Here is a 27,824-nt window from a genome sequence, read left to right on the forward strand (position 1 = left end):
ACCAAGGAAGGAGCATTTAAGCCAAGTTCATGGCTAGCTTACGCAATGCAGGAAGACAGACTGCATCTAGGCAACCAAGCAGTAAACAACAATTGCCCAGTTTATGAGCATCGTTTTGCTTCTTTCTTGTATGAAATCCCAACTGTGGTGCAGGTCCATTTAGACGCACTGCAGCAACTTCCAGTTTCCTGTAGCTGGCTAAAATGTACAGCTAATGCAGCAACAACTCTTGAAATTAAAAGCACTTTTCTCACAGTCACCTTTCTTTGCAGCCTTTAGGCATGGATAGCTAGCATTTAATGCACATCACAGGCAAGGCCTGTGCCATCTTTAGTATCTGTTAGTACTTCATGAAATAACCTGAAAATTACTCACTTAATTCCTCATGCTAGGAAGAAGAATTTTCTTAACTTTATTTAAAATATTGCCTTCAGTGTCAAGAGTCCAAATAAGCCATTAGAAAATCTGGGAAGGATTTCTTTCTTTTTAAATGTCAGAGTACTTTACAATTTTAAGCACATGCAAACTATCAGGAAAATAATATGTTAAAATTTATCACATTTAATCCTGCTCCCCTCTTGTTCCTAAGCTGCTATTCTTCTGACTAATACTTTGGAGAAACCACTTAAACAACTCTCCTGTACCAGGCCACAAACACGTATGCAGCCTCAGACAAAATTCTTACTGTAAGAGTTCAGTGCTAATTCCACCAGATTCAGCATGATCAATTTATACCACAGCAGAAAGTCTTCACTGCTTTTGGCAATCTTTCCTGTCTTTTGTTTAGAGGATGAAAAGAAAAATTCAGTTCAACCAACAAACGGATTAATTTTTGCAGGGTTCTGGGTGTTTGCTTATTGTTTTGTTGGTTTTTGTTTGGTTGTTTTGGTGGTTTTTTTGAATTGTTTACTCAACACTAAATACCACTGGATGACTTGACTGCAAAATATCAAGTATCCCAGCCCTTATAATACACGGGGGGGAAGGATGCTTGTCTATAGGATGCAGCTTTTAGTGATAAAAGTGAAAGGATGTAATTTACCTCTTGACAATCCTGTAGAAACTTTTGAAGATCCCTGTTATCTTTCAGTCTCATCAGAAGTTCACTGGCTGCTTCACGGTTCTTCCTGTGTCTAGTCAAAAAAATAACAGCAGAGAAAAAAAATGAAATAGGCATTTCATGCAAAACCATTTTTTTCATTTCTGTTGCCCCTCTGGGATACATGTTTTGAGTAAGTATGTGGTGTGTCTTTTACTGCTTTTCAAATGAAGAGCATGTTTGAAGCTCAGATGTGCATGTGTTATTTAGTGCGCTTACTTAGGTTCAGCACGCATTTGTTTTTGTGACCAGTCAAATACACAGGGAAAATTTTGAAGTCAGCATGGTTTCACAAGTATTACGTACAGAATTTGGAGCACTAATTGGAAGACTGCAGGGAATTTCAGTCTGTTTGCCAAAAAACATAAGAAAATCATCTTCAAAACTGCAACAATTAGATCTCAGGTTACGTAGCCCTTGCAAACTGTGCACTTGCTGTAATGGTCTCCATAATATACCTTCCCTATGGCTCAGCACCTCCTGCTAGCCAACAAAGTTGTAGTCGTTTATATAACCTTCCAAACGCTGTATTTATGTGTCATGTGACACACTTGTGTACTTCAGCAAACAGAAGCTCTATTTGCCTTGGAATGTATTTCTCAGAGCATTTAACAGTAACCTTAGCACAGAGGAAAACCAAAGGTTAGTCAAAAAGCCCTATTTTTAATTCCTAATTGTTTGCCCCTTGAAGCATGAGTTGTGCTGGCAGCCCCACAGGTCTTGGTGGGTTCTTCAGATGGACATGGTGCCTGATGAGCCTATTCCTGAGGTATCGCCGAACATGTTTTTGACTGACATTTAATTTGGAATAGTAATCCCTGTCATTCTGTACTTCCGTTATTTATGAGGCGATTTAGACAGAGAAGGCAGAGTAAAGAAGATGATTTCTGTTTATTGCTCACTGTGTAAGATTTGTTCATATTTTGTTGTGCATGGTCTTATTGCTGGACTATGTAATAGACTAAGATAAATAAGGATAGAGAGTTGGAGATTATTTTATAGGGTGGCAATTTATAAGATGATCTCAGCACATAATTCCAATAGCTGAATAAATCCCTGTTAGTGGAAGTCTCCAGACACTCACGATATTCTCGAAAGCTATAAATTACATGTTGACGACAACTGGCTTAACGTACCACTTTTCCTGATCTAAAAATTACCAGAGCAAGCTCTCTGGAAGAGTTTAGTGACTTCAGAAACACAAAGAATACCTGTGTTTCCTGGGTGTTAAATAAAAGCAAAAGGTCTGTAAGGCAGAGGAATGGGAGAGGACCTTTTAAACGGCTACACATTACTCCTTTGTTGTCTCAACAGCTTTCTCTGAATAACCACGCAGGCAGCAACTATAAAGCTGTAGGTAAAAAACAACTGAGTTACAGATCAGATGGCAGGGAAGACACACATAACCGTCAAAGGAAGAGGCTGGAGTCCAAGCCCAGGTAATTTTGATGTTTTGGCAGGTGTTACCTGAGAGAGTGCAAAGCAGAGGACACACAAATTGTGCCTTAGGAAAAGCCTCTGTAATGTAGCTAACAGTGGTGGGTTTGATTCCACTCTTTTGTGGCTCACATATATATGTCTTGGCAAATACAGTGCATTACTCAGGTTGCTAAATTGAAGCAAGGAATTGTTTGGGTGATTCTATCATGATGATTTAGTGTCACAATGATTTAATAGATTTAAGAGTAGATTACATTCTAGACTCATGTATTCTGGAGAGGACACAAGTTGTGCAATTAAAAGGAAAATTTTCATGACATTGATTTGAATACAGTTAAGAATGAACAGACAAGTTCTTATGTTGAGAAACCTGGAGTTTAAAAATCTAGCAAATTATCTCCACGCAGTGTTGGAAATACCGACTTTAAGAACTCTGAAGGGAAAATACGCAGGAACATCACACAGATGATGATACAGCTGTGTTTTTTTTTCTTCAGCATAACAAATATGATCGTTGGTGCTCAGAGTTATTTAACACTAAAAGGTTGTTTGGTTGTCCAAAATGACCTGGAGTGAGACTGCAAGATGAGAAATCTCTAAAGAACAGGGCTGAACTGTAACAAGGCTTAAACTGGACACTTGAGGACGTGGTTGTAACATACTGAGGATGGAATATATCCCTGCTGGAACAGGCAGGAATTCCTGTACTTTCACCACAGAATTGGTGTTATTTTTGAATGGGAATAAATGGCCTTAAGAAGTCATTTAGTCTGTTCTTCCTACCCAGACTGGCTATATCCAAACATTATAAATTCCTTGTCCATGTTTCCCCAAAGTGTTCTTTAAGAGCTCCAATGACAGATTTTAGAATTTTCTTATTCCAGCACATAACTACCCTTCCCATTACAAAGCTTTTATTACCCCCTACTACTCCTCTACTACCAGTAAGTCTGAAAGGCTCTAAAGAGAATCAACAGGCAGACAGACTGCAGAACAGAACCCTTTCAAGTACCACTTTTTATCCAGATGCTAAAATCACATGGTGTAAAGGGCCTGGCTGCCCCATTTCCCTGGCCCCATGTGCAGAGGCTGAGCTGAGCCAGCTGGTGGGGCAGGGAGGTGGATGGACCAGCGGACAGACTGGCGGACAGACCGGACTGCAGCTGCACTGAGGGCCAAGAGCACTGGGCAGCCCTGGAGGGTGGAGAAAAGCACCAAGCCTGATGCACAGTTTTTGAACAAAGATTGCTCCACTGCTGATTGCAGTTATCCCTATTAAAATCCTACTCTTCTGAGAGGTGCATAGCAAGGAAGGGCCAGAAACTGACTCTGCCACACTTCAGGTTATCAGTGAGTGCTCTTACTGGTTTGCTGAAATAGTTTGTGGAAGAAAATCCCACACTAGCACAGAAGGGTTTGCTCTTCAGACTCCAATTATTTAGAATGACTGCTTGAATTCACCTGCTTGTTCATGCAAGAAATTGCATGTATTACTTACATTATAGCTATGTCTAGGTCTACATTAAATAGGGACTTCCCTCTATATGCTGAAGAGGCAACCTCAAATTCCAGTGTCTAAATTAAGCTAGACCTACATGGTAAAACAATATAGGAAAGGTACCACAGTCAGTTAAAACATGGGGACATCCCCATATCCCATGGGGACATATTCTGTGGCAACGTTATGAAGAATCTAAAATAGTCAAATGAGGTATATTCAGCATGAAGATGTGCCTGATTCAAATTAACCCAAGAGCAGAACACCAAAATTTGCCACAAGGTTCCCAGGCTGTCTCTGCAGAGGTCCTTGAGAATGCTAACACCACTGAAAACTGACAACATCTCTTGTGGTTTAACTGTAAGCCTGTGGGTTTCAAAACCGTGTAGAAGTAATAAATCTTACACATAGCTTGAACGCTACTGCCTGCTAAGAATGCTGAGATATATGCAAGGAAGGTCTAACTCTCTAGTTGTTACAGCAAACAGCAGGCATTCTCCTTTCTGAACAGGCAAGAAGAAAAAAAAATATTTCAGTTCTCTGTTGAGTTAGAAAGTTGCACAAGTGCAAAAGTTGATGAAAAATAGAACCAGGTAATAACTTGAGTCAGACCTGCCACTATCTTGAAGCTAAATCTCAGTTTTAGAATCAGAGAGGCCATGATGTAAGCAACTGGACCAGGGCAGTCCCCTTATGCTCCTCCAAGAGAAAATGGAGAAGAAAACACTTCCCTTCTGGATGGCAGAAACAGAAGCAGAAGTCACCAAATTAAGGACAGCTGCAGAGGGGAGACCAGCCAGGAGCCCTGCTCTCAGCAACCCTCTGAACTCAGAAACGGAAAGGGAAGGTTCTTCTTCACTGAGACCCCACCAGGGCCTCTTGGCAACAGGGAAAGCTGCAGACGTGGGCAGCTATAGAAGAGTGTCCTACCTGAGGGAGCAGCTGCAACAGGTAAAGCTGGGACCCACAGGGGCTCAGAGGTCACGCAGCAGTATAACTACCACAGGTGTGCTGATAGCTTGCTCCATTTCCCCTTCTTTCCTTGTGATAGCTTTATTCAAACCCATCTTCTCCCTCCATCACTCTTTCTCCAGGTCCTTTTCCCCATTTATCTTTCCCTTGAACTGCATTAGAAGATCGTGCTGAAGCTGTGCGTCCTGTCGCACTGCTCCCTCAGCTTCTGCATTCTCCTCTCCTTCCTGAGCCTGATGCCTACAGCGTCTGTTCAGATGTAACCATTTCAGGGCAGGGGCTGTCTGCTGCACCAATGGACAGAGGGTTCTCCTCTGCATTAGCTTGCAAGCATTTCTGTAAAAAGCACCATTAACCATATGAAAAACTACAAAGAGCTCCATATAGGAAGTACGGAGCCACTGCACATGTTTGAACTTGTTTGTTTTGGTCTTTTGTTATACATCCAGGTGGAGTCTGGTTGGGAGAGCATTTTTTTTGTAAAACCAAAGAGGCTTCCTTTGCTACCACTCCCACTAAACCCAGCCCTAAGGCTTTGTTCTTGAGGCTTATCAGCCTTACAGACTCAGAGAGCAATCACACAGATTTCCTGGATAGCAGTGCACCGGATGGTTTTTGCAGTGCTCTGCATAAATACTTCTGGAATTGAGGAAATGTCCTGGGAAAAAAAGTGGGGTTAGAAAAACTACAGCCTCTAGGACTTGCGTGCCATTCTGAGCAGGAACTCCAGCACGTCTTGCAGCCAGGATGGCCCAGGTGGCCAGCTAATGCCACAGGGAAACAGAGAAGGAGCTGTGCTGGGGAAACAGCAACCAGATCACCTCAGCCACGGGCAGCAGCGGCCCTCCTGCAGGGCACACGCAGGATGGAAGGCTGAAGCTGTCTCCACTCCAACCACCTCAGACAGGGCTGCACAAAGAGGCTGGCTCCTTGCTACTGTTTTTTAAAATTCCAAAGTTACAGAAAGAAGACACCTAATCAGAAGGGCAGGATCAAGTCCAGCTTTCATAAGTGGATGTGAAAACTTGAAGTAGAGAACATATGAAGTCAGAGAGGGTAAATAAAGGAAAATAATTTTCTAGCTTTCACCTTTGGTAAGTAAGGGGAGTCAGCACAATTTATGCTGACTAGAAATACATTTAGAACTGACCCTGTAAGCAGCATCAAAAAGCTACCAGACTGCATTTATGCACTGGATTAAACCTGATGTCCTTCAGGCCACAAAATGCTCCTACAGGTGGGCCACATGAGGGCAGAACTCGTCACACTAGAGATGGCAGCATTTCCAAACACTCTCCTTTTTTCATCCTTCTCACTGGATGCTCCTTGAGTGAGAGGCACCTCTTTGTGATGGGTACTCCCCAGTGAAGGGCACTGACAGCCGGGACAACCAAAATGTCCACAGTGCATAGGATTTTTGGCACTGATGCACAATGTGCTATGCCACTACAGCACCCATTTGACATCCCGGCCCTCCCTGCCCCAAATTCAGTGCTTTATAGAAATGGAGGAAGAATGAAGATGCTGACTGGATGTGCTCATTATGTTCCAGTATCGGACAAAAGGCAAACGTAAATCCTTTATCTATGAGTAACATCTTCCATAAAAAGAAACAGTTATCTTCACACAATGGGACCTGTGTGTGCCTGTACTCAGGTTCTAGTTTGCTGGGTCTGGAAACCCAATTAAGTGAAGAAATTCAGATCCTAGATCGCTTTCATATAATCTCCTCTTTCTAGTCTTTGCAGATTCTCTTTGTGATCTAAAGAGAGTCAAGCTGGTTAGAGAGAGAATGAAAATATGAGGTACTCTTGGCAGTAGACTGTCAGAGGGCTCAGAGGTCCTCTGCAAGCTCTGGGCATAGGAATATCTGCCCTTTTTTAAATCCATGAGCCACAGCTAAAGCAGGTGCATAGACAGTGCAAAATGTTTACCAAAACAGGAAAGGCACAACATTTTTTGCACTGCTTCAGACCTCAGAGATAAAGGCATCTAGCCAACTTAAAGCTTACTGGCTGCGGGAGGATGAAAGTCTGTCAGAAGGGTGGTCAGTAACATCTGACATGAAGTTCTGTATGAGCTTACTTCTGCGTTCTGACACTCATGAATCACAAGAGCCTTGACAGTCTCCACTATTATTCAAACCATAAGCAGAAAGAACTATAAATCATAGCCATCAAAAACGAACATTTGGTTTTCAAAGAAAAAAAAACTCTTAAAAGTCTATAGCAGTCATGCCACAGCTAAAGAGACAAAGCAAAAGACTTGTTCTGAGATGAAAGACACATTTGTACCAATGCTTTCTAATCTCATTTCAGATGGGCCAGACAACTTGCAAAATGTGATCAAAGCTGAGTGGGTGGGGTAGATACAATGCCAATTACACTCTTGAAGAGCCACATTCCTTCCTCAGGGGAAGGACAGGAATATATTATTATCATTGAATAGCAAAAAAACTTAAGGCTTGTGGAACCAGGTATAGCTACTGCTACAGCTCCCAACACAATATGAACTCTATTAATACTCCGAGAATTATAAGCAACACTCATATAGCCAAATTCTGGGTAGTGAGCTCATTACCTAGTGAGTCTCAAGAAAATGGAAGAGGTAATGTTTAATTAAGATTAGCCCAGCATATTTTTGAAACATTACAGTTCCTATTTTTCCCCAGGACAAAGAAAACATTCTGCAACAGATGTTTTCTAACATGTTGCTTTGCCTTTGGATTCTGATAAAAGGTCATCTCTCAAATAACAGAATTAAAACGTGAACAGCTACATTCTGTCATCATTCTGACCTTACCTGTCATCAATAGAGTCCACTTTCTCCTGGATTTTATCAGAGTTAATGTTCCCATCACTAACTAGCCTTCTGCCAGTCTCTACGACTGCATTGATCTTTTCTTCATTGGCATCCATTGTAGTCATGAAATCCTCCTGTTTTTTAATAGCAGCTTCTGCTCCTTCCAAGGTAGTGGGCATTTCTGTGTGTGCCAAAACATACTCCTGTGATTAAAACACAAATCAGAGAGAGAAAAGTATTACACTCAGGCTATGTTGCATGCTGTAAACAGATTCACCTGAATTCATACGAAAATAAATGTCTCAAGAAGACTAAGAAGTAAAATTCAAAAAGCAAATTAATTTGAGTTACTTTTAAAAAATAAAAAGGTAGTTTATCCGTTTTCAGCTCTCTCTCTTCCACAAGTGTCAGCTTGTGGAAATGAAGACAAGTAAATCTTGCCCACTTACCTGGTTATTAAGAAATGCTTCTGCTTGTTTGGTATCTCTGAGAAATAGCTGGTAGGCATGAGACTGGGAGAGGAGATTTTGCCTGTTCTCCCACATTTTGTGGAGCTCATTCCATCCAGTGTCCAAAGCTTGTAGGCGCTGGCGTAGGAACATGTACTGAGCGTCAGTTTGCCCTTGTGTCACCATCTCACCCATGTCCCTCATTTTCTGATAGTCTTCCTCATAATTGTTGATTTCATTCTTAATATTCTCATGTTGAGTGAGCAGCTTCTCAGCCTCTGTCAGTGTGTTTGGCATGTCTTCAGAGGCAATTGCAGTCTGAGTTCTGGATAGCCATGACTGGAAGTCATCTAGATCTCTCAGGAACTGTTGCAGTTTGCTTGCCTCTCCAAGAGACTCTTCCCGGTTCTTCAGAGTGGTCTTCATTTCTTCCCATACATCGTTGATTTCTGCAAGCCGTGAAAGGATAGCCTGTGCCTGGTCAGGATGCTCTGATTCCAACTTTTCTGCCTCTTTTTGCAGGTCACTGAGCTTAGCCTCAATGGCTACCAGGTCACGTTCCATGCCCGTCAGCTTCCTCTGCAGGGCCATCACTCCAGCGAGATCATTACCCAGATCTTGCGTGGATTCAATCACTTTTGTCTTTTCCCTGATCCAGGACTTGGTTTCATTACATTCAAGGTGGTAATTCTGGATACTCAGGGCCGAGAGCAAAGCATCCTTCTTTCTGTCTACCAGTTCTCTGAACTGGCTCCATCTGAAATTTGTGATGAGAGAAAAGCAGAGAAATCGAGACTTGTCTACAATAAGGGAAAAGCGTATGGCAACGCTGCTGAGCGAGCAGTTACTCACATTAGCTTGTTAAGCCATGAAATAACTTAACGTATTCATGCTTTTTTCAGCCCTTTCCATATCATCAATAGTTTTAGCAAAACAACCATTAACCAAGCTATGGCATATATAAGAATATGTCAAGTATCAGCAGTACTGAGTCCTTGCAAGTATAATTTTTTCTCAAGTGAAAAATTGCTAGTTACATCTAATTTTCACACTAAATACACTCTCTCAGTGGACTTTGAAACCAAAAAGAGAGTGAGTTTACATGAAGTATTACATTGGTTTCTTTTTGTTTGTTTGTTTATTTTAAATTAATAATAGTCACTATAGCAAGTTTCCAGCTCTCAAGTCATGGTACTGATACACTTAGGACCTGGTTGAAGTCAGTAACAAAACTTTATCTGTTAATTGAACATTTCAAAGACACAGCTCTCTTTCCTTTTGAAGGAAAGTTGAGGGTAGTTGAGGGTCTACTTTGAAGATACTTGAGGTAACAGTATCAGAATATATTTAAAAACACATACAAGAAACACAAGTGACACCACTATACTTTTTTCATCCAGTGTCACATTTTTCATGAGCATGAGGCCTTCACGTACCTTGTGTTGAGTTTATCTTGCTGCGCTTTGATCTCCTTCTCACTTGGATGGCCACTGTGCATTAGCTGCCTAGCAATTTGGTTCACTACTGCAACACGGGAAGCCTGATTGTTCATTTCAGGTTCTAAGCTTTCAAATCTGGGGGAGAAAAAAAAGATCACAAAGGCATTAGAGAATCAGAGTCATAGGCAAGTTAACAAAGGTGGCTGGTGCACAAAAACTTCCAGCCAGAATTCCCAAAACTTCGTGGTAAATCCATTCCCACCTGTGCTGGATCACTTCCAGGTCCTCCAGCTTCTCTGGAATCTGCATATTATTCAGCCACTTCTCCTTTTCATCTATCCAAAGTTCACAAGCATCTGCCTCGCTGAACATCTTATAAAGAGCAAGGGTATCCTGCAAGGCCTGTTTACGCAGCCGAGTCAGCTCAGCAACCTCCTTGTATCTTTCTTCTATTCCGGACAACCTGCCTTGCACATCTGGAGACCCGGCGTGTTCCTGCGGTAGAGCCTTCGCCTGCTCATGAAGCGAGTCAATGGTTGGCCGGTAGCTTGCAATCTCTTCAGCAACATCCTTGTGTTTCTTGACCAAGGACTGTGTAGAATATTCATCATGACCAACATCGTTGCTGGAGACAATTTTGAGGATGTCCAACATCCATGCGTCAATGTCATCAGCATCAGCCTGGAACTGGTGAAGGAGAGAGGCTTCCTCCAGACGTTTCTTCCTAATGGCAGATAACTGTTCCAAGTTAGCCCACTGCTCCCGGATATCCTTAATTCTTTCTCTGATCTTCTCAGACCCAAAATGCTCTTCCGCAATCATGTCTTCACCTTCTTTTATCGCTTGCTGAAAGTGGCCACTACGACCACTCATTTCATCTTCAAATGCCTTATGTTTACTCAAGAGACGGACAACGCTGGTTAGGTCCTTCCCATAGTCATCAGAGGAAAGGATCTGTTCCTTCTCCCTGATCCAACCCTCTTCTTCAGCCATTTCCCAGAAGAATTTCCAGAGGCGCCGGGACTCCTCCAAGCGGGCCCGGCGCTCGGCTGCAAGCTGGCACAGCTCTTGGTAACAGAACTCCATGTGAGCAACACGGTCCCTGATAACCTGCGGGTCACATGGCTTGTAACCTGTTCAGAAAGAGAATGTGCATTACAACACGGACTCATTCATTTTCATCGCAACAGCTGGGGTGTACCTAGAGTTCTTAATTCCTGCTTGTTCTGTCTGCAAAGTTTATGGAAGAGAATCCATAGTTAGTCTCCTGAAACAATGTGAACAATTCAGACTTCACCATCCCGTGACACAAAACAGAAAATGCTGTTCTGTGAATGAAGACAAAAAACTAAATAAATAAAAAGGGTAAGACACCCACAACTGTTTTCAGTGAAAGAAAATTCACTACCCCAGATTTATATCACAACACAAAATGAACATTATTTACCCTAGTTAATTACACTAGTTTAGTGGAATCGCTTTTAATTAGCATAGATTGGGACAATATCAGACTTAATATAATTATTTGCTTATGTTTCATTAGAAACACAAAACCAGGAATTAATGGTGACTGCTACAAAGTTACAGCAGCTGCTGGTTAGGAGTGTGACACAGCAGACAAAACACAAGCCGCACCGAACTTCTGAACAGGCTACCTTGACAAATTAATCATTGACACAGTGAGGGAAGAAGGAAAAAATGAAGCTGGATTCTCTTATTCTGGTGCTGAACTTAACCTAATGTGCCTTGCAGAACTAATGAGGCTTACAGATAACCCCATATATAACTAAAACTAAAGAGGATGTGTTGGCTGCTAGTTACCTTCTCCATCGGTGGCAAACTTCTGTGCAGATGCATTGACCCCTCTCACTCTCTCAGCCTGAATGGCAATGTCAGCTTCCACAAGAGCGTGTTTCTGCAACAGGTCTTCGACTCCTAACAAATGTTTGCCATAGTCTTGAGACAGCAGAAGCACCTGATAAAAATGTAAAAGACGAATAAAATGGGCTCAAGGCCATAAGCTATTTGTTTCTTAATGACTCCTTCATGCCTTACACTGTTCTCCTTTGTTACACCGACTAAAGTCCACAGAAACACTAGGGACATAAGAAGAGTTATTTCAACTTTAGAGAGGTATGACTGATGTGAATTTGAACCAACATTTTTCAAATCCCTGATGAAGAACCATGAAGAAATTGACCATGCTCTTTAATGATGAAAAGCCAAGTCAGCTCAGCAGAACCACTGAAAGGCACTCAGTCCAGGTCCTGTGAGCTGCCAGCGAGCTACACGCATCTTTCTTTCCTCCAACAGCTTCCAAGTTCTGCTGGCTCATGGACAAGAACAAAGTTACAATGCTTCCCCTTCCTTGGTCCCAGCAGAACAGACAAATTCCATGCTTTTAAAGCACAGTGGTGAAAAGGTGGCTCATGTCAGTGGTGATGGAGAGAGATCATGTAATTCCCTTTCACTGAAATCTGCATCCTCACCCAAGCACTCTAACCAAAGCTTCTTGCCTTTATGAGAGAGGCATGAAGATGAAAAGTGTCTTTTTATAGAAGCGTGTCATTTTATAGAAGCAAGCTTGGTTCTTTTCCTTAATTGTTTTTAATTTTTATTTTAAAATATCATCATAAGGTATAAGAAATTTGTTCACTGCCCATGAATGTGGGTCTTCTGAATTTGCCAACTAAACCAGATAGGCAAAACGAATCTTAAAAAAAAAAAAAAAAAGGACATTTACACATCTCTAGAATATTTTTTCTATATTCTTGAATGGGTAACACCTACCTTCATCTCATCCATCCAGTCCATAATGTACAGCATCTCCTGGAAAATCTTTTGCAGGCCAAGATTCATCTCCAGCCGTTGTCTCCGTGCCCTGAGCAGCTCCAGGAGGTATTCCCACAGGCGTATAACATTGTCCTTTCTTGCAGTGATGCGTTTTATATCATGATAATTTTCAGTCTCAAGCTCCTTTGCAACTGCAACCACAGCTTGGACTCGTTCTTCGTATGCTGCAATGTCTGTTTCAATGGCCTCATGCTTCTTCGTTGCAGCCTCCACTGCCGGAAGGTCAAAGCCAAAATTATCCTGTAAAGACAGAAAAACTTCTTCAGCAATGGCTGCCGAGGAGAAAAGCCCTACTGCTCAAACTCTAAAGTGATTTCTGATTGTGCAGAACACTCTCGTTAGCAATTTCAGGAGTTGGACTCGATGATCCTTGTGGGTCCTTTCCAACTTGGTGTACTCTGTGATTCTATGATTTCACAATCTCAAAATGCTCTGAAAACTCCTCTGATAAAATCAGAGATAATTCTGATAAAATCAGACATCATTTACTAGATTTGGTGAAACAACCATGGTGGCCATCAGGATTAGCCTAGGGTTTGGGTTTTTTGCTTGTTTGTTTTTCAAAAGCCACCTTAAATAATAATATGTTTATTCCTGGGCTTATTCCGTTGAATTGACCTAAATATTCAGGTAAAGAAAATCTTGACTGTGGGTAGTTATTTCCACATGAATATCTCTTGAATACTGAAGAATAGATTCCAAGAGTGGGTGTGTGTGAATACATTTAGGCCAAGTGCCGGGTCCTGCATCTGGGGCGTAACAACCCCAAGCAGAGCTACAGGCTGGGAGATGAGTGGTTGGAAAGCTGCCTGGCAGAGAAGGACCTGGGAGTACTGGTTGATAGTCAGCTGAATATGAGCCAGCAGTGTGCTCAGGTGGCCAAGAAGGCCAACAGCATCCTGGCTTGCATAAGAAGCAGTGTGGCCGGCAGGTCTAGGGAGGTGATTGTCCCCCTGTACTCGGCTCTGGTGAGGCCACACCTTGAGTACTGTGTTCAGTTTTGGGCCCCTCGCTACAAGAAGGACATTGAGGTGCTCGAGAGAGTCCAGAGAAGGGCAACGAAGCTGGTGAGGGGTCTGGAGAACAAGGCTTACGAGGAGCGGCTGAGGGAGCTGGGGTTGTTCAGCCTGGAGAAGAGAAGGCTCAGGGGAGACCTCATCGCTCTCTACAGGTACCTTAAAGGAGGCTGTAGCGAGGTGGGGGTTGGTCTATTCTCCCACGTGCCTGGTGACAGGACGAGGGGGAATGGGCTAAAGTTGCGCCAGGGGAGGTTTACGTTGGATGTTAGGAAGAACTTCTTTACCGAAAGGGTTGTTAGGCATTGGAATGGGCTGCCCAGGGAGGTGGTTGAGTCGCCATCCCTGGAGGTCTTTAAAAGACATTTAGATGTAGCCCTTAGTGATATGGTTTAGTGTAGGACTTGTTAGTGTTAGGGCAGAGGTTGGACTAGATGATCTTGGAGGTCTCTTCCAACCTAGACGATTCTGTGATTCTGTGATTAAAAATAGAACAGTAATATATACACATATACACTAAATATACCTTTATACACATACAATAAATATAAATATGCATAGATTCAGTAACATAAGTGGCACAGGAGAGGAAATGTTCTCTTTACAAGAACTGTATCCTTTAATTACTCAAAGGAATCATTTTAGTCACACAGACAATTTCTGAAAGCAGCACCTGAGAAACTAGACGTTGATTTTCACTTAGCCAAGTTTCTCTCATAGCTGCCTTGCGATCAAATCTGCGTGCAAGTTGTTCCAGTTTCTCTTGTCTGATGAGCTCATTTCGCAGTGCCAGTTCTCTTTCATGTTCAGCTTTTTCCAGTCTTTCCCAGGCCTGAAGATGTGAAGAAAAAGAAAATGCATCTTCTAACTACACATTCATATAGGGTTATGATAAATCATGTGTGCTTCACATGCAATCAGAACTGAAGTCACTTTAGCCAAGTTTCTCAGAACTGGCAAATTTATTTAAATGCCAGTGAATCTGGTCTATATAGGCTGGCCTTACATCTTGTCTGCTAATGTAAGGGCATGACTTAAAAATTGGTTTCAATTTATAAATTCATTTTCTGAGCGAGAGGTTTAAGTCTTGTTTATCTTGTATGCATTTTCTTGAGTTCACTTGTTATTTGCCTCCTACAAAGCTTAAGCAAACCACTTTGGCTTCAATGTGTAAGAAAGCAATTGTTTCAAAATCTTCTGAGTGCTATTCCCAAGGAAGGGATTCTATCTTTCTCCTTTAGGAAATGAGAATTAGAGATTCATGCCATCTCACCCCTAAAATCAATTTACAATTGTTCTTTATTACATCCACTTTGGAAAGGAAAACAAGTACAGAATTCAGTGACTTTCGCTGCATGCAAGTCCTTTTTTTTCCCCAAAGCAAGAAGTTATTCACATGCATGGCATTAATACTACAAAAACAGAGCCTTAGAAGCATGTTGAAAGCCAGCTAATCACCTTTCAGATCTCCTTACAAACAACAAAAATACCCACAATTAAACACAAACTACCCTAGATTCTTCTAAATCCTAACAGATGTGAAATTGCCTGAAACCCAAAGTATTTTAGGCATTTGCAGGCACAGGAGCTTAACGCAAACAGGAGAGCTGCGCAGTTTACTGCTCTCTAGGACGCAGACCAAGGCCACAGACGCCCACAACAGCTGCCCTGGGAATGGCAGGCACGATCAAACACAAATGAGGAGAGCTCACAGTTTTAAATTGTTTGTTATCCTTGAAAGAGCTTGTCAGCTCTGCTGCTGTTCTGCCAGCTGCACCAGCATAAAAAATAGCTGCATAAGCCCCAAGAGGGAACCTAGAGGACTGGTCACAGCGCTTCCTTTATTCTCCCATGCTGTGGGCCAAGGGGCTGCGAGGCAGATGAGGGCCAGCTCTGCTCCCCGCTGGGAGCCAGGGAAGGCAGAGGTGTTGCAAGGGCACCACAGCCCTGAACAACACAGGGTGTCTGCTGCTGCGCATGGCTCTGCTGAGACTCCCTTGACCTCCTGCTTGCAGGGAGCTATGCTGGGACAAATCTCCTCAAAACTAAGTAGGCAGGGCTGCAATATCTCTATATTGTTGCTATTTTCTGCTGATTAACAATAGCTACAACCCTGGATGAGCAAGGGCTATCGGATCCATAACTGACTGCTCAGAACTACTGAGGGTGTTTCCCCGTGCAGAACAGCTTACAGATGCTGAGGCCACCCAGGGACTCGGTTCAGATTAGCGAGTCCAAGAGAAGGGAAAATATCACCCAACCTCTCCCATGCCTTACGGTCCCCCACATCAAGGCTAGAGACAGCAGATGCGTTTCTTCCCAGTATGCTGAGACTGAAAGGAAAAAACAAAATCCTGAGTCGCACAGCAGCTGCTGGCTCAGTTTACCTTGTTAATGTCAGAGATGAGTTTGCCCTCCCTTGGCATGTATACTTTCTGATTGTTGGCTCTCATTTTGCTTTGGATGGTAAAAAGTAGCACTTCTAGGTTTCCTTTTTCTGTAAACCTAAATAAATTTCCAAAAGAATAGTTACAATAAAGCTTTTGTTACTACTAGGTTATTACAAAGCACTTCCTTACAATACTGACATTATGAATGGAACACTCAGATAAACACCTGCATCTTGTGTGAACACTGGAAGCAGTAGAAATAGCCTTTCCAACCAGATGGGTCAGACAGAAAGAAAAAAAAAAGAAAAAAAAACAACTTCACAGAAGTCAGTTGTCTATCTGTTTAGATTTAAGCCCCTTGGGGGGACAGAAGACTGCATTTTTTTTTAATTCTATTGCATTTGTTGTCCTAGTTTATCAACCCAAGAAATGGAAGTTTTATTTAAACTGCTCACTGCAGTCAATAAACTCTTCCCACTGTTTTCCCTGAGTTGTATGCCTGGGAAATAAACAAACTGCAAAGGCACTAGGGAATAGACTGCAATTTTAGAAAACGTCTGGATACTTTGTAATGTTTTCAATTGCAATTATTATCCATTAGGACTTATATTAGACAAAAATAATAAATAGATCGGATAACATAACGCTAAAAGAAACTTCCAGAAATAAGTTGCATGGCTTTGGTTGTATCAGTTGTAGCAAGCAGAGCTATGTTTTACAAAGCCAGACACACTTCCTCTTGATTTAGGAAAAGCAGTAAGAGCCTTTTAATAGCTGTGTCTTGGTATTGTACGCCGCTAGCAAACATGGCCTATGATATTACTGCACTAGCATGGTATATACTATTACCACTTGTATTACAAGGCAGGCACCTCAGTGAAATGATAGCTTCCAGTACTATAAGATCCTACAGCCAACACACGTTTTCAATTATTATTGCTATTGTTATTACTATGTGCATATCGAATAGCATAAAGCAAATAGGTTCTAAGTAATAATGGTCAGTGCCAATTAGAAATGTGATACCTGATTCTGTTCAGAAAAATAAATTCTCAAGCCAAGACTAAAATTACTTGGATGTTTGTTTAAAAAATAAATAAAAATCAATGACTGACTAAACAAAACAAGACCACTGTTTTTTTAAGCTAAGATTAAAATTACTTGGGTGGTTTCTCTACTGTGCGGTAAGTGTTGAACGCCTGTAGCTGCTGCTGCACACCAACTAGCGAGTTGGCAAATTTGCGATTGTTGAGGATGATAATGGTTTGTTCAATCCACTCAAGAAGGTCAGAAGCCAGCGATTCGTATTTTTCAATCATTTTCTCTGTTTCAATGGCATTGTCAAGCACCTGCAACAAGCAGCACAAAATAAAGATGAATTCAAGGGCAGTGCTCTTCAGAGTCATCTCAATCCAACAAGCTGCATAAAGGAAGCTCTGCTGGCTTATGAATCAGATCACTCACTCCTGAGCACCACGGGGGCTGTGCTCCCCGAGGAACAAGGGCTTTGCATTTCTCAGCACTGAATTCCCATGATCCCAAGGCAACAGAGGGGCAGAGCAAAGGCTTACAAAAGGATTCACATCCAGTCTGCTAGCTGTAAGGATGGGGGCAGCTTTGCCAAAGGGCAGAGAATGACTGCACATTTTTTAAATGAGGAACTTTTCTGGGCTTCAGAAGAGACAGAGGACCCAGAGGGTGAGGAGCAGCTAATGGGAAAGGAAAAGCAGCAATGATGCACAATTAACAAACAAAAATAAAACACCAGCCAAATGTTTTCTAATAAGAGACAGCTGGAAATTAACTACTCCTCATGGTCATATGGGAATATTTAACATTCAAAACATGTTTCAAAAGCAAAACTAAAAACTACCATACAGGGGACTTTCGAAGGATTAACACCCAAGAAGGAAAAATAAGAATCAGAAAGATTTAAACTACTTTATAACAACTGATAATTTGAACTTGCAAACCTTTCCAATACGTTTTCCTTCAACAGCTAATGCTTTCATCTTGGAGAAGTAGTGGTAATATGTCACCACATAGGTGATGATTGACTTTTCATCAGGATGATCAACACTGATATCTGCAAACCAAACAAGAGTTGTCTTAGCACACTGCGGGTGCATGAGTTAAAACAACAAAGCCAATAATCCAACATGAATGGGCTCAAGAGTCTGAGAGATGGGTTCAGTGGCAGTTCAGCTCCTACAATTTATGTCCTAATCAGAAATAAATTCAGCAGCTTTGGACTGGTTCTGAATTTCTTGGTGTTGTGCAGTATTGAACTCTATCACTAAGAAGGCTCTCCTTTATCCATCTCAGTGCAGACCATGGTCAAAGCATGCGATATAGGTGAGGGGTCTTTGGGCCAGATTTTGTCACAGACTGCGTGGCTAACTTCCCTTGTGCCTGTGTGACTTGGCAGAAAACTTCAGTGCTGTATCAGTATTTGGAGAGAGAGATTCGAAGGTAACTGCAAGTCTGTCTGAGCAAATCTTCTGAGATACACAGATGGAAAACAATTTATTTCCTCTCCTGCAGCAATTCTGAGGCTATGGAAAATAATCAAGAAGAAACTTGCCCAAACACATGGCCTCTATTTATTTGTCCTGTGACAAGAAATTTTCTTGTCCTAGCATTGTAAGCACTCCTTCCAATACACAAGTGCACAATCTCATAAAAGAACAGGCTAAAACTCACCCAAGAGTCTGTGAAAGAAATTGCTAACTATTGGGTGAAGTCCGCATTTGTCGTCTTCTGGCTCAAACTAAGAAGCAAAGTGTTTCTCAGAGCAGACCAGAAGGGCACCTTTAACTGGAATGATTTTATGTACACATGGCCTGTCCAGTGGTCTTGTCAGATGGGGCATAAATTCAGAATTAAAGCTGTTGTGCTTCCACAGCTCTGTCCTCTGCAGGAGACATCTTGCATTCTCTCCTTCCCTCCCTAGCTGTTATCACTAAGTGAGTCAGCAGCATCCAGCTGCTCTTTAAGACAAAAAGCTATCACAAAAGAGTGTCCTTGGAAAAGGAGGGGTGGAAAAAAAGAGCCCACAAAGAGCTGCAAAGCATTAAAACTGCAGGAATACTTACCCTCAGGGTCCAGGAGCTTAGTAAGACCAAGGTGTTGCTCTGCAAGGTTAAAAGCATTTTGCAGATTGTAGTGTGCATTTGATTTCTTCAGCTTGTCAAAATCAATCAGATCAGGCCTAGACAGGATGAAAAATTCTTTAGATTTCCCAAAGCACAGTGCAGCCACCCTCAAATGAACAAATGAAATAAAATGTGCAATCCTCAGAAACCCTGGCCTCTCAGGATGCCAAGGTTTTGCTTGCCCAGTGCCTCTGTACGTTTCAGTGGAGTATTAAAGGAACAAAGTAATGCCGAGCACAGGGCAGAGCAGCAGAACCTAGCCCATGGCAAAAAACAAGGATGGGTTTACCATAGATAAAGGTGACCTGGAAAATGAACAGTCAAAGCTGTGGTCACACAGTCTCTCCTCATGATGATGGATGTGTGCAAGCTGTCTCACTTCACTCAAGCTTGCCAATGGGTGGCATCGCCAGCCATGTCGAAGTCCAGCTCCAGACTTTGCCATCCCTGCCCAGGGATTTCTTCCTCCTCCAGGCCATCGCTGTGCCCCAACCGCCGACCCCTCAATTTTGGGTGACTAGAGCTCAGCGTGAGCTACTCAGTAAGGTTTAAAAGCTTCTCTTCCAACCTGGTCACTCACAGAATGAAATGATCGTGTGTATAATTTATTCTCTTGAAACCAAACATGACTTGCGACGTGAGAAGCTGTTGCCCAGATGAGCTCACAGTGACCACAAGAGTGAAAGGCAAGTTGCTGTAAAACTCTCAGCAATTCTTCCACTTCCTCCCCTCCACAGATTTCAAAATCAAGCTGCAGTGTAACTTCAAAACACAGCACACACTGCACCAGTCCAAGCTTTCAAAATCCATAAGGACGTTTCCCCACACATACCTGTGCTTATGTATTAGTGCATTGAAAGCCATCCCGTCCCTCCAGCTTGTTGTAAAGTTGTGAATGTTGACATTGGGGTAACTGCCAGAACAAAAAGCAAAGAAAGCACGATCAATACAGCATCTCTGCTGCAGCTCTGTATGCTCTATCACTAAGGGCTGGTTGCAGGAGTGACGTATTTGTTGTAAACCTGAGGGTGGGACGTTACCATCCCATAACGGACAAGCTATCATCACAGCTGGTTTCTAATCAGACAGACACTAGAGGTAAGTGCATCTTATTCTTGTAAACCCAGCAGAACTGCTATGCATTCCTAAAGGAAGACTCTAAATGCCCTCTGAAGTAATCACTTGATGTGACTTTTTTAATAGCTTGATGCCTAACCTGGAGCCTATGAGGTTTCAGATCCCTAGAAGTTTAAAGCCTGATCCCAATTCAGCTGCTGGCAAATAATCATTTTCAGGTACTCAAAATATCCAGTTCAAGAAATGAGCAGGAACAGTTGGAGAAAAAGAGAGGAGTGAAACCTTTTCTGAGGATGCAGGTGCCACAGGAGCAGTGATGCATTAAGTTTTTGTTGAAACTGTCTGCTGTGCCAGGGCATCTTCAAGGACTGACCCTATTCACCATCTGACTTTTAAACAAAGCACATGTGATAGCCACCTTCATGCCCCATGGGTACACGGATTCCAAATTTGTCTGGTGAGTTTGGTATTTTTTAAGTCTCCACAAATTTCAGGGTGCTTACAAACCGCTTTTCTAAGAGTTCTTGGAAGCAGAAGATAAAATGTATTGCTAGAATAATGCTGAAGTGCCCCAACTCATCAGCGGGACATCCATGTTTCATGGGGTAAACGTGCAACAATGGATATTTAATTATGCAAAAAGGTTACTGTTAGAGAAATGTTTTGGAAATATTTCCATTTATGAAAATCCCTGTCAAAAGGAAGAATTAGAATGATACATGGATATTCAAATTCACACTAGAAATCCATGTGCCTAATCAGGGAGCATGAAACAGTAGCCACCTTACCATCAGTTTTGTTTTCCTTGCAGCTCTCAAAGTATTTCTATGCCACAAATTCCGGTTCCCCTTCTAGTTCACAGTAAAAGATTCAACCAAGACAAGAGACCAACCTTCGCCTTTGCTGCTATCTTATCCAACATGCTGGGTGGATCCCACTACATTACACTAAACATGAACAGAAAACCCATTATGCCTGGAGGGCAAAAATACTGTAGGAAGTCCAGAATACGTTTCAGCACTTTTGACACTTAAAATGCACATCTGTATCTTATGTCATTAAACAAAAAGTAATTTCATGTTTGAGCTCTAAAAGTAAGTTAAAAAAAGTCTGAGGAGATATCAGAATTAAGAGCAGTTTTTATGCTCAGAAAGTCCTAGTCAATCAATACACAAAGATGCAGACAGAATACAACAAATCTTCAGCTCGCCCACGACCTGTTCACATGGCAATCAAAAGGGAAAGTTTGACTGTAATTCCATGGAACAGCTCTGTTCCTTCTATATTTTTCCCAGAATACACATGAAGAGCTGGAGACCCAGGACACGTTAACTTCACTTTCACTCTGACAGTAACAATTCACCATAGAAGCTAGTGGTGTTATCATTCTTTACAAGAAGGGACTCAATGACTGCATCCTCTAAAGGTACTGCAGACCAGGGCAAAGCTGAAATTGTTTTAAACACCTGCATACCTCTATGTCATTTTATATGGAAAGAGGGAAAACTGGTGGCAAACACCCTAGCATAGTTATTTCTTCAAAGTAGGAGTGGACAGGAGGCAGCATATGCTATATATGTTCATGGATGATCTGGTTGGTATGTTTATTGCACAGAATTAATATAATAAACTCAGAATTTTCTGATTTGTAAACAACAGTTCACTTCTCTTGGTTGAATCCACTTAAGGAGATATATGTACTTGCCCATTTAAAATGATTCCAATGAAAATTCAAAATACTGTAGAGCTTTAGAGATAATCACGTAATCCACGCTTACCCAGCTGTCTTCATCTGGCACCACAAAAGCAATGCATCTTTAGCAGACTTCTTCTCCTTGTTGTCCTCAGTTTCAACACTGATATCTTGGATCTGAAATTAACAAAGAAGCTTTATGCATTCCTCTGAGTAAACACCATTTTTTGCCTTTTTTTGAAAAGATGAAAAAATTCTATCAAAAACATAAGTAACAAAGGAAATCTATGATGAAGGGCAAGGTGGAAGTAGGTAAAAGCTTTTCCTCATTTAGGAGCATTCATCCCAGAAGAAAGCTTCATCTGCCCTTATTTTACAAGAGGATTTCTCTTTTCTTTAGTCTGTAGGCAAAACAATTTAAACTTCAGCAGAAAACATTCCCAATTGTGAAGGCAAACCCTGTTCTATACAGGATTATGGTTTCACCCTTTTTCATGGCACCTCTTTCAGGATGCTGAGCACATCCAGCTCACTGGGGTCGAGGGGTACAGCAGGTAGCAGTCTTTTCAGGGGCATCAACAGGCAAAAGCTAACCAGGAGTTTCACAGGAGCAAACACATTTTCCAACCTCAAGCTTGGAGGAAACATTGTTTACCCTTAGCAGCATCGCAAATACATATTCCAGATTCTAGGCTGATACCTTTTTTTTTTAAAGAAAAAAAAAGGAAAAAAAAACGAAAATACTAAAAACAAAGGCAAACATTTTTTCTTTCATATGGACAAATATCTTATTTTGCCCAGAGAAGCTGTAGATGCCCCATCCCTGGAGGTATTCAAGGCCAGGTTGGATGAGGCACCCGGACCTAGTGGGTGGCATCCCTGGCACGAGGGTTGGAACTAGGTGATCTTAAATGTCCTTCCAACCCAAGCCGTTCTATGATTCTGTGATTTTATAGAGACGGTTCACTACTTTTTTTAAAAAAAAAATATCATAGTTTCAGTGAAGCAACATTGCTATTGCTGAAAGTTAGGCAGATAATTTCATATTTCGAAAACAGTAAGCATCCCCCAAATTAGAAGGTGTTTTTTATTGTAGTTTTTTTGCAAAAGGACTTTCCAGCCTTTTCTAACTGAGGGCAAAGACCAACGTGCAACCTGCTGGAAAACAAGAAATCACTGCCTTCAAGTGAGACACTAAAAGAATTCCTGTGGGCACCCTTAATCCATTTAAGCACAATGTCAGCCAGAATAATGACAATCAGTGCAGAGGTGATCAACAGATGAGTGTAGCATTTCCTAGGTCTGCAAGACTGTCTATGTCTGTGACTGGAGTTTCGTATTTATTAGGAAATAAATAAAAATAAAAACACGTGACCCTGCCAGATACCAAGTACCTTTGATCAGTCCACTCTTAAAAAGCACAATAAAATAGATTACAAACAAGTATGGAAATCTCAAATGTGTGTATAGGTATGCAAGTATCCTCACCTGGAATCTCAGGATAATAGTCCAAATAAGGCCAAGTGTCAGCCTGTGATTCCCATCCACAATATCATGAGATCCCATGTTTTCCAGGTGCACTCGTTGCTCTTTCAGGAACTGGAGGGCTTTATCAACGTTCTCCAGGCAATGGATGCGCATCCTTCCCTTAGTTGGTTTGGGCTAGAAGGTAAAAGGGGAAGAAAAACAAATATTACTGTAAATGGAAGAAAACAAGTGCTTGATTTCAATCGAGGCAGGTGAGTCACCCACATTGCCAACTGCCAGGCAGCAATCCTGTATGCATTTGTTTTTCAGATTCAGGGGCCTCTTTGCATCTGACAGGGCATTCACCCAAGGTTAGTGTTAGCATGTCAGACCCATGGCAGGATCACTAACACCCCAGACCTATGCTGCACTTGCTGGGCGGCCAATTCCATTGGCCTTTCCGAATGTTTTCCTTGCTTACTTCCTTCATTTTTTCCACCTAGTCTATTCACTCACTATCTGGAAGATAAATCATTTCGTTAAGTTCATGCCACACCTATTACATTTTCCCAAGATGCTCTTTACTCTCTTACAAGTTCTTCCACACTTAAAAAGAAGATCCTAAAGATAAAGAAATGAAACTGACTGATAACTGGCAGATGCACGCAATAGAAGGAATTGGTAACGAATGCTCCAGAGAGTATCTGCAAATACTGGCGCACACACTCCGGAAGGACAGCTCAGATTTGAACTGCAGATAGTTAATAAAACACCCTGAGAAAGAAATTTCCTTCATTTTTTGGTCAGTCAGAGTAGGATAAGTAGTATGAAAATAACAGACAAGATTTATTCCAAACAATGCCTCCATAGGGGAGAAGTAGGGGGAACTGCCACACCAACATAACACAGTTTTACAAGGCCTGGCGCAAATGAAAAAAGCCAGGAGCACATCAGCAGCATGTAGAGGTCAGCTGTAAAACTGAAGAGAATTAAAGCAACTTTGTTCTGCGGATAAGGGTTACAGCTGAAGAGCTTGTTCTGTGCCCACTGAGATGTCACCGAAGGTACCTAGCCAAACTACTAATTGACACGATCTCTTTGTTTTCTACAGAAAATGTAATCAACTGGCCATGGAAATAGTGCATGCAAAATCCTTGCCTGAGTCTGCATTTGAGGGGAAGAGTTTCAGCAAGAGCCATATGTTCCCCACAAACAGCAGCCTGACTAGCAGTGTGTCGCCGAGATGAAACGCTCGCTAGGAAGATGCCCTTCAGGACATGTAAATTCCTGAGGTCCTTAGTCTCACTTCAGTTCTCAGCCAGCACAGTTCTACACTGGATGCTGGCAAACAGAGCAGATAAAGTCAGTCCACAGCTCCCAGCAAAGGCGAGCATTTCCAGGAAAAAACCCTGCTTTGGGTGCAAATGTTGCTCAGAGAAGGCTCTCCAGAAGGACAGTGCTGCATCCATCCTCCTGCTGGCTCCACCAAATCACGTTTCAGTGAGTCCTGTACAGCACAGCTGGGAAGAGGGGTCCAAGGGAACAGTGCTGGCTGTGGGGCAGGCGGAGGCCCTTCTCCTTTACCTAAGCTGTAACCAGAATACGCTCCAATGCCTCAAGTTATTTAGCAGAAAAGGGGATTAAAACACTGCTTCTGCTCTCAGAAGCTCCAGCACCAAGGTGACAGAGCTAATGCCATTCACCAGAGATGTTTTAGTCAGATCCTGGGCCCACTGGTTCCTAACCACAACCCGTATGATGGCATATTCCACGGGAACGTGGAAATGTAACCTGCAAGTGATCAGCAAGACCTTCTCTCCCCACAAACAAGGACTTTATGTGAGGCAGCAGAGTACACACAGTAAATCTGAGCAAGCGAATCCAGCCCCAGGACCTGTAATGCCTGGCAAAGGGGCAGGCCTCCCAGCACCTGTGCCACTCTCTGCCCTATGGCAGGAGCAGGCTGCTGTTCCTCTCGTGCTCCAGGACTAGGGGCACCCTCTGCTGCATGGGGACCTCAGCAGCTTACTGCTAGTGCAGTCTGGAGCTTTTCAGACTACGACTTATTAATAGCCTGAAAAGGCACTGCAAATTCCTGCACAGACCAGTGTCACCTGGCCGAGAAAAAATGCAGAGCACCGGCAGGAGACAGAAGGTTAAACCTTTCGGTAGGGCAGCACAGGCAGGTCGTGCAGTCTTTACTGACTGTTCTGCATCATGAGAAGAGCTGTCCGAGTCCTGTTTGTACAAGGTGTGGCTGCGCTTGCCACGCTCTCCTGCACAGCCTCAGCATGAGAAATACGTGAGGCACAACTTTCTTCTTTACTGGGCTAACACAGACCCAGAAAACTGACCAGAGGGAAAGAAGACATGTTGAAGGCCCTGCATATGATATTTACCTGAACTCAGAACCTTCTATTATTTGTTTTAGATCAAAATCCTTCCCTTTTCCAATGGGAAACATGACCAAATTCACTACAGAGAATCTGCTTAAACAGTTTGACCTTTGGGCATTCAGGAATTGAAAGGAATTTACTAATCCTTTATCTAGTGATGGAAGAAACTGAGCTAAATGCTCAATTTAATGCTGAAAACAATTCTCAGCTTTATTTTTCTGTTTGGAAGAAACTGATTAACAGCGTGTGCAAACAAAATTACAACCATCTTTTCATACTGGCTGGATTCTTTTCCACTTTGCTCAGTGAGACCATTGATGCTGTTGTTTTATTTCCAAATACTGGTCTGGTCTGTACAGAGGACCTTATGTAGTAAGGACTAAACACTAGGATTAAGGATCAAATTGAGCAAAGAGGGGAAGATGTACATGTCTTTATTGCACACTCTCATTTTGAGGTTCTCCAGTATACCTTCAAGAAGTCTGTGTTTTCATCACCAAAAATCACAACAGCTTTCAAAAGATACAGTTTGATCGAATGTGGCTGGAGGCCTTACAGGGGGCAAAGAGTGGTCCTGCTTCCCTCATTAGTATTCTAAATACCAGACTGCTCCACAGGCTCCAGCTCCAGAGTCTTGGATTCAAATGCAGGAAAAAAAAATCCTGTTCTACTGCATCAGTAAACACACTGTATTAAAATAATTATCTAGGCAAGTTTCAGAGTTTGTTTATTGCTTTCTTACCATTTGATGTTTGTCTCGATTTTAAGTTTTCTGCATAAGACACTGCCTTTACATTTCTGCTTGGGTGGCATGGTGATGTCAGAAGCTACCCAGTAACAGCTACAACAAATTCCAAAAGGCTGGAGAACGTCAGCAAGTGGATGCTACATGCTGATCCTACTGGAATTTTTTTGGTGTGTGTAATTGTCTCAAGGTTTATTCCATTGCATTATCTGTATTCTTGTTTGCAGAGGAAGGTGTGGTGGAATGTACTGTTCAGAGACTGCTGTCCTCCAGCCTGAGATAACAAAGCTACAATAAGAATCTACGGTAGTGCAGACAGCTGCCAACACAATATGCAACCGATGATGCAAGTTCAGATCCAGCAGCCTCCTGCCCCCTCCCCACCCAAACAGCTGCGTAAGCTCTGTTTGCATTTTTTAAACCTGGAATGAAAAATGTAAATGAATCATGCAGCAAGAATCACATGTCTGGTCTGAGCTTTACCACTGCTATTTGACACTGAAAGCCAAATCTTGGCAGGCAGATACGAAGGTTTAAATAAAGGTGCCAGAGTTGCTGCCCGAATCCTCAAATAATGGGGCATGTGGATCTCAGTTACTTCTGTACGAATAAAATCTGACCTCAGTGCTACCTGCAGTGAGCATGTCAAACATAATACCTCACTGAAGTAAATTACTTGGCACAGAGAAACTTATTTCAGGCAAAACGTAGTTGACAAACACTGAGATTGTTTACCTCCATCCACACACCAGGACAGGGTACTTTCCTGCACGTCAGAGTTTCTTTTTACCCTCAGAGATGCATTTGGAAATCTCCCTCTCTTGCCTCACTGTACAGATGTTACACTGCAGGCCATATGTTCAATTCATTACCCAGAGTCTTAGCCCATGAAGCTTCCATTAATAGGACTGCTTGATGACAAGCGATTACACAGTCCCAACCTCATGTAGCCTTAGGTCTTAGCTAAAGACCCGTATTTCTTTGAAAAGATTGCTCTAAATTGGGTAGTTAAGAGCACAGCCATCATTTAAGGAGCAGAATGAAAGGCTGATACCCAGACATCTCCTCACACACAGTTTTCCTGTCATGCAGCAGCATTTTTTTTTTACTACAAAACTTTTCTTATTCACCAGCTTGTGCTGGTATCACACCTAGAGAAAGAATTTGGTCCATTTATTAAAATTCATTTTAGGTATTCCTCTAACCAAAAAAAATCCAAGCCTTATCTATTTGTATGGAACTCAAATAGTCCCAGGAGCATTCCTGGGCAGTGGGGATGTGACCAACAGCACAACAAAAGCCGCTGCAGAGCTCCCCAGTGTGGGCCTGGCTT

General features: G+C 42.2%; 1 protein-coding gene across 4 annotated transcripts in view; it reads right to left on the reverse strand.

Annotated features, from left to right (window-relative positions):
- Nucleotides 1-27,824, reverse strand: part of SPTBN1 (spectrin beta, non-erythrocytic 1) — a 135,832-nt gene that overhangs the window by 28,400 nt on the left and 79,608 nt on the right. For all 4 annotated transcript variants that reach the window (XM_080587458.1, XM_080587459.1, XM_080587460.1 and 1 more), the window contains 15 exons: nucleotides 23,372-23,545; nucleotides 21,969-22,060; nucleotides 19,946-20,026; nucleotides 19,054-19,169; nucleotides 17,932-18,044; nucleotides 17,120-17,307; nucleotides 15,956-16,073; nucleotides 14,242-14,400; nucleotides 12,490-12,792; nucleotides 11,521-11,674; nucleotides 9,962-10,832; nucleotides 9,697-9,834; nucleotides 8,261-9,017; nucleotides 7,812-8,014; nucleotides 1,043-1,133 (listed from right to left, as the gene is read on the reverse strand). In XM_080587458.1, the coding sequence (XP_080443584.1) occupies nucleotides 1,043-1,133; nucleotides 7,812-8,014; nucleotides 8,261-9,017; nucleotides 9,697-9,834; nucleotides 9,962-10,832; nucleotides 11,521-11,674; nucleotides 12,490-12,792; nucleotides 14,242-14,400; nucleotides 15,956-16,073; nucleotides 17,120-17,307; nucleotides 17,932-18,044; nucleotides 19,054-19,169; nucleotides 19,946-20,026; nucleotides 21,969-22,060; nucleotides 23,372-23,545 (3,558 nt within the window). The remainder of the gene's footprint in view (nucleotides 1-1,042; nucleotides 1,134-7,811; nucleotides 8,015-8,260; nucleotides 9,018-9,696; nucleotides 9,835-9,961; nucleotides 10,833-11,520; nucleotides 11,675-12,489; nucleotides 12,793-14,241; nucleotides 14,401-15,955; nucleotides 16,074-17,119; nucleotides 17,308-17,931; nucleotides 18,045-19,053; nucleotides 19,170-19,945; nucleotides 20,027-21,968; nucleotides 22,061-23,371; nucleotides 23,546-27,824) is intronic.

Source organism: Anser brachyrhynchus (assembly GCF_964034855.1).
Source record: "Anser brachyrhynchus genome assembly, chromosome: 3".
In the NCBI taxonomy this organism is placed as follows: Eukaryota; Metazoa; Chordata; class Aves; order Anseriformes; family Anatidae; genus Anser; species Anser brachyrhynchus.